This window comes from Colletotrichum scovillei (assembly GCF_011075155.1).
Source record: "Colletotrichum scovillei strain TJNH1 chromosome Unknown Contig00002, whole genome shotgun sequence".
NCBI classification, from domain to species: domain Eukaryota; kingdom Fungi; phylum Ascomycota; class Sordariomycetes; order Glomerellales; family Glomerellaceae; genus Colletotrichum; species Colletotrichum scovillei.
This window is the reverse complement of record NW_023336260.1, coordinates 2,704,021-2,717,713: the sequence shown is the minus strand read 5'-3', so window position 1 is coordinate 2,717,713 and position 13,693 is coordinate 2,704,021. Positions and strand designations below refer to the sequence as shown.

At 54.0% G+C, this 13,693-nt stretch overlaps 3 protein-coding genes across 3 annotated transcripts; 2 read left to right on the top strand and 1 right to left on the bottom strand.

Annotated features, from left to right (window-relative positions):
- Positions 1 to 1,375: 1,375 nt before the first annotated feature.
- Positions 1,376 to 2,123, bottom strand: HER10_EVM0005885 (dynein light chain; the record flags this gene model as incomplete). The annotated part of the gene is made up of 7 exons (XM_035475487.1): positions 1,376 to 1,440; positions 1,544 to 1,613; positions 1,681 to 1,707; positions 1,774 to 1,808; positions 1,877 to 1,910; positions 1,966 to 1,988; positions 2,075 to 2,123. The coding sequence occupies 7 exons, from the start codon at positions 2,121 to 2,123 to the stop codon at positions 1,376 to 1,378; spliced, it is 303 nt and encodes a 100-aa protein (XP_035337240.1).
- A 673-nt stretch (positions 2,124 to 2,796) lies between these two features.
- Positions 2,797 to 6,013, top strand: HER10_EVM0000506 (RNA recognition domain-containing protein; the record flags this gene model as incomplete). Its single annotated transcript, XM_035470285.1, has 3 exons — positions 2,797 to 3,057; positions 3,120 to 3,911; positions 4,124 to 6,013. The coding sequence occupies 3 exons, from the start codon at positions 2,797 to 2,799 to the stop codon at positions 5,624 to 5,626; spliced, it is 2,556 nt and encodes an 851-aa protein (XP_035336813.1). The 3' UTR covers positions 5,627 to 6,013.
- Positions 6,014 to 7,857: 1,844 nt separating this feature from the next.
- Positions 7,858 to 11,629, top strand: HER10_EVM0004396 (uncharacterized protein). The gene is made up of 3 exons (XM_035474044.1): positions 7,858 to 8,906; positions 8,961 to 9,164; positions 9,216 to 11,629. The coding sequence occupies exons 1-3, from the start codon at positions 8,471 to 8,473 to the stop codon at positions 11,375 to 11,377; spliced, it is 2,802 nt and encodes a 933-aa protein (XP_035337120.1). The 5' UTR covers positions 7,858 to 8,470; the 3' UTR covers positions 11,378 to 11,629.
- The last annotated feature ends 2,064 nt before the right edge of the window (positions 11,630 to 13,693 follow it).

Sequence of the window (13,693 nt, the reverse complement as noted above, 5' to 3'; positions counted from 1 at the left end):
ACATACCAATGTCCCTTGTATCATCCCCACAAGATGTCGTCCTGTCGGCTTCACATCCGGAGAGAGTCAACCAGAGAAGGATGGGGGGGGACAGACAGCTGTCGGACGGATGAGAAATCACCGCGAACAACGGCCTTGGAAGTGCTGATTCGCCAGAGAAAGGGGCCGTCTGAAACGAGGCTCTCGACCGCGGGTCCCTCCCTTTGCCTCTTGGTCGAAAGAGAGTCTGGACCCGCGATGCGGTTGCTCGGGTCTGACGTGCCTAAAGGAGGTAGTTAAACGGATGGTGTTTTCTCCTGGTGATATGTCAATGGGTGTACACTTGCGGACGTGTCTCGTAATGAGGCGGACGGGTGCTCTGGTCATTTATCAAAGAGGTTACGGTTATTCATAGTGGCGATTATTTCAAGGCAGTTATCTCTGGAGTCGTTGTAATATCTATCAGATATTGAGGTGGCTAGCGATTGGAGATTGTGAGAGCAGGAAAGTACACGCGCGTCTATATTTTGAATAGAGACCCGTATAGATGGAAGATTACACCTCTGTACTTCTCTCGTTATACCATTCTCGATGAAGGTCGTGGGCATGTTCTAGACATTCATATCTCAATGCGTTACGTTCAGTCAAGGTCTGGGAAGAGCGTTATATTGGGTAGCATTTGAGAGAACTGACAATTTCTCTTTCTGTTACTAAACTCAGCACATGATCACTGTTATCTTGCTCACCGTGGCCTTGAAATTGATCTTGTGAGCACAGTGCATGCCATCTTGTGTTCCGTCAATAAGCATATCATAACACCATCCATCGCAAGGTACGGCAGAGGTCAGATTGAAGCACCTGTAGTGAATCGAGACTTTGTCCTCAAGAAGAGCATTGCGGCTTGGTAATACGCCGATCGTAAACAGCCTCCCAGGAACCACGAAGTCCTCCATAATCGTACACTCTGCATTTCAACAGGGCTTCGGGAGGCGCCAAATGCCTGGCTGGTGCGAGGAAGCCTACAAAGCCCTACTGACAGCAGTTATCACGAGACATGACGTTTGAAGCATATTTGATTGACGAATGGGCTCCAACGCCGCCTAGCAGAAGATCACGGTAAAAATCTACTCGCCCAACGCAGCATTTTGAACCCCCCGTTTTGGTTGACAGTCATCTCTCCCCCTCCAAGAAAGAAGCAGTTCCCGCACACGCCTTTTTCCACAAGTTCATATTCCCATTATCCCATATGAGGCCAGTCTAGTCGCGGGCCCTCTCCCTATTTGAAGTTATGTCCTGTACATCGTATCTGCGATGCGTCGTCCCTGGGCGGGGTCCCAAGTCTTTAGACAGTAATTTGTCGGTTAATTTTCGTTCTTCGGCTTGGTTGTTTGGCCGTCTATTGGGTCTTGAAGAGAAGGATCGCGCAGTGGCCGAGGTAGAAGTAGATGAAATGCTTAGTTTCTGTATACCGGGTTAGATATGATCAGGTCATGTCCAGTTTGTTGCCTCGTAATCTCCTCTTTTTATGGCCGGAAGTCGGACGTTGGGCTGTTGGTAGACGTACCGTGGGTCACGAAGCTGCCAAAGTTGCGGCCAACAATGCAGTGCCATGTAGGTCCCTTGCGCTCATCGAACTGAAATCGCCGCAAGTATTAGCAACTGTATACAGTCAGGCGATAAAAATAACTGCGATAGGCTCACGGTTCGCTTGATGTGCTGGGCAATGTCCTGGAGATCATGTTTGTCAGTAAACGATGTCGTACGCTATGTTCTCAGTGAATTGGGGACGCGTACCTTCTCAATAGTGAACTTGGCCATGGCTTCCTGAGCTGTGGAGGGGTCGTCAGAACACAGCGGGGTCCTACGGAGGGGCTTTCCGAGGAATGACGTTACATACCGACTTCAATGGATTCCTGCTGCATATCCTCGGTCTATACAACATCAGTATCGTGGGTCGCAGTTGGGCGGTCCTTTGGCGCTCCTCACCATGTCGGCGCTCTTGACCTGGGCTGTTTTTCGGTTGCGTCAGCCTCGTCTTCAACCTTATCCTCGTCCAGTTCCTGCACAGATGACCCAATCTATTGTCGCAACGTACCTTCCAGCTTCTCGCGCGGAGCGGGCGAAGTGCTCTTAGCGTCGGCCATTGTGTGATGTCGTGGTGCTGAAAATGTATCTGAGTGTTGCGATCGCGTCGTCAGCCTCGGTCCAGATGGTTCGTTCGGTTTGCGCGGCACAACTCGCAAGCCCCTTTTCCAACTCGTCGTCCACTGCTGCGCCTTCGTCTAGTTCGGAGAAACTCACTTATAGGGATCGAGGTTCTGACGAGAGTGTCAATGATTTGCTGCACATCGCGGAGGGTTCGACTTACATGAAAATCCTTGGACCGAGGAATTGCCTTGGTTTACGAGTTTCTTTCAAGAGTGGTTGTCGCGTGTTTGGAGCAAGCCTGACAAAGTGCCCGCGACAGGGAAGGGTCCATTCGATCGAGTTGGGTTGTCATGGGCGCACGGGCCACAGTCTTCCTTCCGGGGTGGAAACGGCTACGGCTGTAACCTGCGCTAGCGTTGACAAGGCGGGGCGGAAGGTCACATGGTGATAACGATAACGACGGGGCGGAAGAAAAAAAAAACTTCAAGGCAAGTCCCGTTTCCATCTTGAATATCACTGAGGCCTTCTCCCGTCTTCCTCTGTTGACTACACGACAGTATGTCTCTGCTTTTATAGCCACCACAACCCCCCGAGCAATTGAGCTCATAATCTTTTCTTCTTACTATTGTTGGAGCCTTTATTTTGTTTTCTGAGATACCCTTTCACACAATGGCTGCTACCGCCGCCGACGCTACTCCATTGGAGACCTCTCGCATCTTCGTGAGAGGTCTTCCGCCCAAAATCACAGACGCAGACTTCCGACAGCACTTCTCAGCTGGAGGTCGTGAAGTCACAGACGTCAAAATAATTCCTCAACGGAGAATCGGCTATGTCGGTTTCAAGACTCCCGAGGTTGCTGCTAAGGCAGTCAAGTATTTCAACAGATCATACATCCGCATGTCAAGGATCAATGTTGAGCTTGCAAGACCGGTATGTTGACACCATCACCTTGTAAACAAACGACTGTCCATGTACTCATATTACCTCCCCAGATTGCAGATCTTGCCCCTGCAAAGGCAAAGGGCACTAGCGGCCAGATGTCTGTGGCAACGCCGTCAGCATCCGTTGCCCCTCCCCCTGCCAGTGACGAGAAGGATGCGAAGAAGAAGCGGAAGCGAGAGGATCTGGATGAATCGGATCCCAAGCTGCGCGAGTTCTTGCAGGTCATGGGCACTGGCCAAAGCTCTGCAAACGAGATGTCAGATGTCATGGCCTCTGCCGCTGTTAAAGAGCAGAAGAAGTTGCTTCAAGACGATGAGAGTGACGACGAGTATGAGGCCATCCCGTCTCGGCCTGAGAAACGGCAGATGAGGGAGGCACCACAGGGAGATGGTCGTACAGAGCCTTTGCCGGAAAAGGACGAGGCGATGCCTGACGCTGACCCCGTCTCTGAGCCGACGGAAGTCATGCCTCAGGACGAGACTACGTCTGCCCCTACCAATGCTGCTGCCACAGACGATGATTGGCTTCGTTCGAGGACAAATCGACTACTTGATCTAGTTGAAGATGGCGAAGTGCCCCGACCTCCAGTCCAGCAAGACAGTGGAGAGACAGTCGGAAGTGCTCCCGTGGAACAGCAAAAGCAGCTGGCGGCCGAGAAGCCCAAGGCCGAGACTGACGGTGGAGCTGTTGTTCAAGACGCCCCGGTTTCCCAGGAGGTCGAGGAAGATGCCACCCTCGCCACCATCAAGCGAAACTCTAGACTCTTCGTTCGAAACCTACCGTTTAGTGCCAAAGACGAGGACTTGCGGGCACACTTTGAACAATTTGGGGAGCTGCAAGAGGTAAGCAGAGAGCTTTTCATATCAATCTTACGCCACTCCGTGCCATACAATCATGTGATGAATCCAGATAGGGACAGCTTACATCAAATGATGGTTGATGCGAACCTTGGATCGGTATTTTAGTAGATGCTTCGACTTTCTGAAAAATGATTGCCTTCTCAGCTCTTCATATGAACATCAAGGATGTGCTCAGATTGCTAATTTCCCACCAGGTACATCTGCCAGTCACTGCTGGAGGCGCAAGCAAGGGCTTTGCAATGGTCCAATTCACGAGTGCCGAGTCAGCTGTTGCTGCATTCCAGTCGACGGATGGTCAGACTTTTCAAGGGCGTCTTTTGCACGTCTTGCCCGCTGAGGGAAAGCGCGATGCTGGGCTGGACGAGTTCGCAATCTCAAAGCTGCCCTTGAAAAAGCAGAACCTGATCCGAAAGAAAGCCGATGCCGCCTCTAGCACGTTCAACTGGAATTCTCTGTACATGAGCCAGGATGCAGTCAATGCTTCCGTGGCAAGCCGGCTGGGCGTGTCCAAATCAGAGCTGCTAGATCCCACTTCGGCAGATGCCGGTGTCAAGCAGGCCATCGCCGAGACGTCGATCATCCAAGAGACCAAGTCGTACTTTGTGTCGAACGGCGTGGATCTCGATGCCCTCAAGTCGCAAAAGCGGGGCGACACGACCATTTTGGTCAAGAACTTCCCGTTCGGGACTACGATGGAGGAGCTGAGAACTATGTTTGAGGAGCACGGCACAGTCCTGAGGGTGCTGATGCCACCTAGTGGTACCATTGCCATCGTCGAATTCGCGCAGCCAACACATGCAAAGGCTGCCTTCGCCAAGCTGGCGTACAGGCGTATTAAGGACACTGTGCTGTTTCTGGAGAAGGGCCCGAAGAACCTGTTCAAGAATGATGCCTCAGTAAACATGACGCAGGGCAAGGAGGATCGGCCCACCGGTGTTCAGAAGTTGAGCGTTACAGAGCTTTTGGGACGAGACGACCAAGGCGAGGCCAGCGTTGAAACCACCTCACTGTTTGTCCGGAACCTCAACTTCTCCACCACGACGGATAAGTTGGCAGAAACGTTTAAACCGTTGGACGGCTTCGCCTCCGCCAGAGTGAAGACAAAGATGGACCCCAAGAAGCCTGGACAAGTGCTCAGTATGGGTTTCGGCTTTGTCGTCTTCAAGACAAAGGAACAAGCGCAGGCAGCCCTCAAGTCCATGGACGGGTTTGTGCTGGAAGGGCACACCCTTGCGGTCAAGGCTTCCCACAAGGGCCAAGACGCAGCAGAGGAGCGTCGCCGGGAGGACAAGGCCCGCAAGGCAGCGGGGCAGCGGACCAAGGTCGTCATCAAGAACTTGCCCTTCGAAGCGACCAAGAAGGACATCCGCACCCTGTTCAGCACCTATGGCCAGCTCAGGGCGGTGCGCCTGCCGAAGAAGTTTGGCAACTCGACCAGGGGTTTTGCCTTTGCCGAGTTTGTCACACCCCGAGAGGCGGAAAACGCTCTCAACGCATTGCGAGACACCCACTTGCTGGGCCGCAAGCTGGTTCTCGACTACGCCGAGGCCGAGGCGGTCGACGCGGAGGAGGAGATTGCCAAGATGCAGCGCAAGATCGGGGGCCAAGTCAACAAGGTCGCTCTCTCGCAGCTCATGGGCCAGAACAGGAAAAGGGTCACCATCGGAGACGACAATGCCGACGAGATGGATATGTGAGCGGTTGGAGGAACATCAACATCAACGGTCCCAAGAGGGAAAAGATAGAAGCGAATCCAAATTTTTGTCGGTGTTATGCCACCATCGTCTCACAACATTTCCCTGACGAACTGCACTATCGTCGCGTCATTCTCGTCTTCCCCCTCAAAGTGACAATCGATACGACCAACTCAGAAACAGAGAAGTTTGGCCCAGGTATCTCTACACGGTATCGCCCTTTGGCAGTTACTTTCTTTAACTTGAGTGGTAGTCCGCATCTGTAATTCTGTATGCAAATCTGTCTCACTCATCCCTGGCCCCGCGATTTGGGCCCCTGCTCACCCCCTTGTCACCCTTCCGATCAATTTTTCCCCGAACAGAACACCTCCTGCAAAAAATAAACCGTCCCGCTATTGGGGCACCTTTCCCCATGTCAAGCCCATGACGGGAACCAAAGGAGTTTGTTTTGTCAAACGGTGGGGTTCTGGAGAGGGCGGAAACTGCAAGTCAACTACAGACTAATACTGTCTGTGCTATTTGGGACCTTGCCCCGTGCACCAGAACATCAAATGGCAATAGCTTCAATACGCGAGAGAACCATCTTCGTTGCAGATGGGAAGGGATGGGGAAGAGGAGGAGAGTGGGAGGAGGAAACACGCGGGGAAAGGCAGAGAGGAAAGCGAACATCGTCGTTCCACACCAAAAACCTTTCTCTCATCTGTCATTTCGCCTCCTTCTGCCTGTCCTGCCTCGAGCTGCGTACTCGTCTGTCCCTCTTCGCCTCCTTGACCCGCACAGCAGGAATGCATCTCTCTCCCCTTCACTCGGTGTTTTTGTCTCTTTCTAATCTGGCTACATACCAGCTTCACTGTGCACTATTCCCTTTCTTCGCCTGTGTTTCTAACTCTATCCTCTTGTTTTGTCTTTCTTACTCGTTGCTATTTTGCCGCTCGTGTTGCGAAGGATGCTCTAACTTTTTGACAAGAGAGCGGAACGGCGGGGAGGCTCTAAATCAGCATCCACGCCGAAATCGAAGAAAAAGTTGCCTGCCCGTCCCATATTTCTTCCAGACTTGCCTCTAGAAAGAGTAAGAGAACTCTCGATTGGACGGGTCTGAATGAGTGACGGTGGTGGTGGTGGTGCTGTATGGTTTGGTGCGCGTGGTACGTGCAGATCCAGAACCGTGGTCTCTATCTAGTTCGTCCCAAGTTGGCCCCCGTGAAGGCCAACGTTCCTTGGACCAGCCCCCTTGCATGCCAGCGCCCTCAATGTGTCCACCCCTCCAACTTCGTTAGTTTCCCATGATTTGCCATGTGGAGATGGCCCTTGTCGAACTGACAGACGATCATATGCACACGCACGTCCGCTTGGTACCGTACCGTAGTAGTAGGGCGACAGGGAAAACCTCAACGGGGCCCATATCGACAAGACTGGCTCCCCGATGCCCTCTAGCTCAGCTACGGCTAACCTCGCGATCCTCCGAACTGTCAAGTCAAGTCAGTCAAATTCGGGTCATACAACGTCGCTGGACCTGCCAATAGAATCACCCTCCTCCCTTATCCTCCTCTGACAGGCACGGCTCCAGCCCTGTGCTTCCTACTATACTGCTCACTAACGTCCTGCCTTCTCTTTCGCTCTGCTTCCCTCACCCTGGCTAGTCTCTCTCGGAGCCCTGATCCGACTTAGTCTGCCGGAGCTTCCTGTCTGCACCTCTCCATGTCCCCTCTGAAGCTCGTGCTCAGATTGACTTCCCTCTCTCTCTCACTGCCCCGCCATCCCTTCCTTCACCCAGACCACATTCCCGCTTCAGCAGTGCTGACCAGCGCCGTCCAAAAAGGGATCTTCCCTTCACCCCGCTCAGAGGGTCCAGTACGCAGGAGTCGGGATAATCTGGAGCCTCGAGCGGGGCTCACAGGCACATGTTCTGTATCTACTGTCCCAAGGAGGACAGGGCCCTTAGACTAGGAGGAGTCCACAGGCATACCCGGGGAATGGATGAGGAGGACGATGAAGCAGAGGGCTAAGAAGGGGGGCGTGTGTTGGCCCTCGATCTGGAACCTGGGGTGCCAAACGAAATTTCGAAAGCTCTCTCTTGCTCTGTCAGTCCCGTCTATCGCCGTCTCCTTCGCCCGGTAGACTACGGTGTTGAGGGTGTGTCTGTCGAACGATATTGAACCTTCCCTCGCCTCCTCTCTTTTCAGACTTTGGAGCGGGTGTACCTGGCTTCAGGAACTTATATTGACGTACGTCCCATGCCAGTGTCATTCCTTTCAACTTCCCCAAGCCTTCTCTCCATCTTCCAACATCCTTACTTTTCTTTTGCTTGATCCAAACACTCAAGCATAGGAAAGGCACGTGTGGCTCGCCCGCCTTTCTCAAACCAGTTTCTCGAGCTGCGGAATTCAGACACACGCTCATTTTACTTTGCTGTTTGTTTCCTAATCGGAAAACACCATCTTTTACACTCACTTCGCCATCATTCCTCTCCCGCTCTCTCAGCCCTTCTCCCGAGGACATACCACGAGGAATCTTGACCCCGGAGCATATCACACGGAGAACAAGCGCCCTTTTGCACTCCTTCACTTAGCAACAAAACCCATGCCCGCCCCGTCACGGAATTCCTGAAGAGTCATTCCTTTCACCTACGTCTTTTGCCTCTCAGCTATCTTCCATTCTTTCACTCAGGGGTTCCGTGCTTGTCAAGGAATCCTTTTACAATCCAGTTGAAGTCTCTACTCTCCTCGTGGGGCAGAGAGAAAGAACGGACCAAGGTCGACGCATCAACCAGTCCCATACCAGTCCTCCGCAAGGACTATCTCCAGAAACACAAAGAAAAGAAGATTGCTTCCAGCGGAAGCAGACCTCATGATGATGGAGCATCCGCGCCCTGTGCTTCCCTCTCAACGATACTCCCCTTCCCCAGTCTACAGCTACGATAGCAGACGATGCACACCGACTGGGCGGCAGCCGTTGAGGGAGTCGACGGGCAATGTCCAGTCCGCCGGCTCTCACTTGGGAAGCCTCGCATCGTCGTGCCGTAATAGCCCACTTGGCCTCTTCTCACCGAGCCTGACGAGCATACCCACTCCACCTATCGTACCATCCCAGGCTGGCTCTACCTACAGGAGCAGCAACAGCCTGAGAAGGCCTGATGCTCTCCACATGGCCAGAAGGGCACGACATGACATCAACCCCATCTACTATGCCCCCGAGTTCCGGCCTTACCGGGACAAGCAGGACCAAAAGGATCCCAACGAGAAGCAGATCTGGCCTCGTGTTTTGGAAGATGCCTTCCTCGACTGTGAGTCTCCATCCACTTGAGTAGCTTGAAGTCCCTTCTGACATGGCATTTCAGCACTGCTCATCATCCCGCATATGGGTAGAAAGAAGTACAGCATGCAGGGCAAGCAATTTGGGCGTAACATGCTCATCAGCGAGTACCTGTGGATCGCGTACTGCTGCAGCTTGCAGCCGGGACAAAAGGCAGAGGAAAGAAAGAGAAAGCAAGTCTCCAGCCACATTCAAGTGGTCAAGAAGATGTTCGAGAAGCACCGATGCTGTAAGTTTGGGTCTTAGGCCTGCTTTGAGGACTCGAGCTGACAGGTTTCAGACCACTTCTTTTTCGTCAAGGACCCTGACAAAAGTGAGGCCCGTCTCAAGGACAACATGGAGATTGCTTCCTTCAAGGACAACCCAGTCCTGGTCGCCCTCGCCGAGGGCCGTCTTCCAGACGTGCGTCCCAACTACGAGTACTTTGCCCAGATCCTTGCCATGGACTCTCTCGTCGTCATGAGGCCCAAGACTGCTTGGATCTTCGTCGCTTCCTCCAATGTCAGGATGGAAGAGAACGGAGACGCCTACGACCAACACGGCAAGCCTCTCGACCCTGACTACTACCCCCATTTGGAGAAGAACATGCACAAGGAAGACGGTCTTTCCAGGGGCCTCAACGGCAGCGTTCTTCTGCACGAGTACAACCGCGAACTGGCCCAGAAGGAATCCGCAGCTGTCACTGAGATGTCCCAGGAATGGGAAGCTAAATTCCCTCCTCTGCACAAGTCACTCGAGCACGCCATCCAGGACAACAAGTGGCTTGACATCTTGGAGATGACCGTCACACTCGAGATCCATCCCCGCAGCAACTTCCCCGCCGGATCCGAGCTCAACGGCTTCGTTGAGCTGAGCATTTCCCAGCCCGCGCTCCAGAACCACCGCTGGAAGTGCGTCACCAAGCTGGCGCGGCCCGAGGAGCTCCGCCGAGCCGAGAACGAGCCCTGCATCATTGAGCAAACGAGCGAGGTCGGCGTGCAGTACACGCACCGTCCCGGATGCCAGGAGAGCAAGTTCGAGTGTGACTGCCGCAGCCGTCCCAGACAGGACGTCCGCGTGCCCTTCCCAGCGGCCGAGTGGGCTAGCATCCTGAGCACGTGCGCCGGCTACCTCGAGCCCGTCGACAACAAGAACAAAATCGAGGACGACGAGGAGAGAGCCAAGGCCGCGGAAGACGCCGCCCTCGAAGCCGAGCGTACCACGGCGGAGCTAATCCAGCAGGTCGGCATGTTCCAGGAGCTGTGGTCTGCCCCACCTGATAACTCTGATCGCCGCAACTGGGTGCGCCGCGGTATCATTCTCTGGAAGTTCCGCACCATTCACGCCTTTGACGACAAGTGGAACCCCATCTTTGAGAAGCCTGCGCCGCAGAAGGGCAGGAAGCCCGCCGAGGAGGACGGCGAAGATCAGACCTCATCATCCCGACGGGGAAGCCGCTCAAAGCGCGTCTTCAACCCTCCCGGCACGACCTGGCGCTTCCTCACGGCCCTGGACCCCGTCTCCTCGGCGCATCAGCAGAATGTCTGCGTCAACCCGGCATCTGGCCAGGGCCGGGAGATGCTCATGGCACCGACACCCCCCTACTCTCACCACCTCGCTGCCGTCATGAACGACAACATGAGCAATGCTTGGGAATCTGTCACCATGCCCGGCCAGCTGCCGAGCCTGGCATCCACCGGAACACTTGGGCTCATGGAACCCTACTCACATGGACTCGCAACGCCTCCACCAAGTGCCTCCCTCACCTCGTCGTACGCAAGTAGCTACGATGGCGGTCATGAGCTGGCCGGCGGGCCGCACCACCATCACCACCAGCTTGACCTCTTTACCGCCGCGGCCTGTACTAGCTCTATGGAGAACCAGGCCATCGTCGCCGACATGTCATCTGCTGCTCCCGACCCGTACCTCTCGGCGACTGCAGGCATTCAAGTTTCAAGCGGTGTGCCTGTCGGCGTCTACGACGAGGGCGAGGTCGAGGGCATCCACGACTGGGACACGACGACCTCGTCCTTCCACGGCCTCCACCAGTGGAACGGCTGGAGCGAGGCGGCGTCAGACCCAAAGACGCAGCAGTGGCAGAACGAGAACCACCGCAGCGCGGCCGCCAACTCCAATCTCTGGGCCGAGAGCAAGGACCACCACACATGGAACCAGCAGCCGTGGGCCCAGGCCGTCTCGGCAGTCGCTGCCGTGGCCGGCACAGACGGCAGATCCGGATGGTCACCAGTCGACCAACAGCGCAGCAGCGGTCTGCCCTCGCTGGATCAACTCACCCCGCTCAAGTCGTTGACGGGTAGCAGGAAGAGGGCGCGCTCCAACAGCCTCGACATGGAGAACAGGGAGAACTACCCCGCATCATCGATCCAGAAGCTGGTGCACCATCGAGCGCCGGCAGCTGTGATGGACGAGGCTGGTGGTCACGGACACCGGAACTGGGAGTGAAACTTCACACTCGGCCGAGCTGTACAGACGGGAAAGGGAAAAGGGAATGCAGCATGTTTCCGGGAGATGTGTGCCCTGCTTGCTTGCGCGTACGTTGCAAAACTGGAGAGGAGTAATCTCGCATGCAGCGGCATCTGAGCAAAGGTGAAAAAAGGGGATAGTGTACTTTTTGCGCGGGAGTTTATGTTCTTGACTTTAGGGCGGGATGGAATGATTGACGGCCGACTCATGTGTGAAACGCCTATAAAGGCTCCTCTTGAACGGAATAGGGGCAGAGAAAAAAACATGTTGCCATGTGCTAGAGAGAAACAGCAACTTTTGATACCAATAATCACGTTTTGTTATTACCAGAGTTTTTAGTAAGGAGAAAGAAGACGGAAACTTGTTACTCTCACTTGGTCCCCTCGGCAGAATGTGAAAACAAAAATTGCTTCGGTTCCCACATCACGGTTACATTGGTCCGACAAGAGACGTATTGTTTCTCCTGTCATCCTTCATGCCCGCCAAACGTTGGTGTTGGGACGAGCGAGTGGTTCAGAGAGCTTCGCTGGAGTGATGAGATGAAACGCTCAAGAAGAGTGGCATGCCTGCCTGCTTGCCTGCCTGGTGTTCGCATTCGGGGTCACCTGTGGTGGCACCGGTGGGTATTCTCTTCCTCTTCTTTTTTTTTCTTTTTTCATCAGCGTTTGAGGTGATGGAAGCTTAAAAAGATCAGATGATCCTCTGTCGCCAAGACTTATGTTTCGTGAGACGCTGCCAAATTGTGGTTCCTCCGTTTCTTCGGTTTGCCTTTTGTCGCAAACTCGACGGAGCTCTCGGTGTGGATTCGTAGTCGTAGTCGTCGTCGTCAACATCGTCCCTGTCCTCGTCACCAGTACCGCCCGGACGTTACGGTAATAATAATAACTCCCCCTTCCCCGGCCTCGCCAGGAGGATTCAGTAGCGCGAGTGGGACGTGGGAGTTTGATGTTTCATTCCAAGCAAGAGAACGAGATTGCGGAGCAGGAGAAGCGAGTGGAGGTGTGCACGTGGAGACCTACCCATCGCATCGTGCGAAAAATGTGAGTGCTCAAAACCAGGAGATGAAGCGAGAGAGAGGATGAGGGCGATCAGTGGGAAAAACAAGAGCGGAGGATGTTCGCAGGGGTTCTTCCTTTCTTAGGATGGGACGGACGAGGGTTCGCGGGTGCATGGTCTGAACAACGTGGACGGCAGCCGCAGGTGAAACGCTGCATGTCTGAACGTTGGTGACCGAGGTGTGTGATATCGCGAACAGTGGCAAAAGACGGGAAATAGGGGGTTGGTATTTCTGGTGAGTTTTCAAGATAATCGCCCGTTCGAGCTGCCGTCTTGAGGAAGAGTTGAAGTCGAAAGATTCATCAATCGCGTGACAAGGTATATCGGCGGTTGAGCAAGCGCTGTCAAGTTGAGCCTCAGCATACTCAGCCACGATTGGACTGGACTGAAGCCGTTCGCCGAGATCTCGCGCCCGCCGCCCGGGGCGGGTTGCTAGCGGTGGAGCAGAAAAAGAAAGGACCGGGATGCGCACGGACGATGAGACAAGACGATTTGTGAATTCCCACCAGCGAGGGGGATCCAATTGTTGAAATGCCGGGGTGTGGCTTGCAGATTGACGGCTTCGGGGCATTGAGCTCGGAGGCGTAGGTGACAATCTCTCGACAATTGAGATGGGGGTGGTCTAAGCGGATGAGAAAGCAGAACTGGGAATACCATGAACAACAACTTACTTTCCAACTTCTGTGCGGTCGTCGACTCTTGCTTGCTGTTAGTCTTGGTCTACTGTAACAATTAACCTGAACAGAGACATGGCAAACAGAGCCACGGACAGCGAAAACGGAGCAAAAGACTGAAAACGAAGGCCCGGTCAGGTATTCGTTGTTCATCGCGTGCTGTGTGCTGTGTACTCCGTAGGGGCCACTGGTCCGTGTTTCGAGTCGAGTTGCATTTTGCTCTTCTAGACGCCGTCCAGACGTCCAAGCTTGTGCTTCCCTGACATCCGTAGACGGCGGTCCATTGCGCTTGCCTAGACTTCGGTCCGTCTGGAATGAAAGGTGGTGACCGGGGTCGTGGTGTTCGATGCCCATAACTGTTGGCTATTGCCACTGCTCATTAAGATCCCTGATGTGGGATTTTGGAGTAGGTCGGTGCTCCAAGGTGGGTTGGAATCTTGTATATTCGCGACTCCGTCCGCGGCAAAAGAGACCAGGGTGCTTGGCGCAAGGAGTACATTTTGCGAAGCATTTGCATTTTTGATTTGGCATCAAGTAAGCTGCCATGGAACACTGGTCAGTTTAG

Bases quoted from the DNA above. Each gene is read 5' to 3' on its own strand.
- HER10_EVM0004396 (XM_035474044.1), top strand. From the start codon at position 8,471: ATGATGATGGAGCATCCGCGCCCTGTGCTTCCCTCTCAACGATACTCC. The intron at 8,907-8,960 runs GTGAGTCTCCAT...ATGGCATTTCAG, and splicing joins GGAAGATGCCTTCCTCGACT to CACTGCTCATCATCCCGCAT. The intron at 9,165-9,215 runs GTAAGTTTGGGT...GACAGGTTTCAG, and splicing joins GTTCGAGAAGCACCGATGCT to ACCACTTCTTTTTCGTCAAG.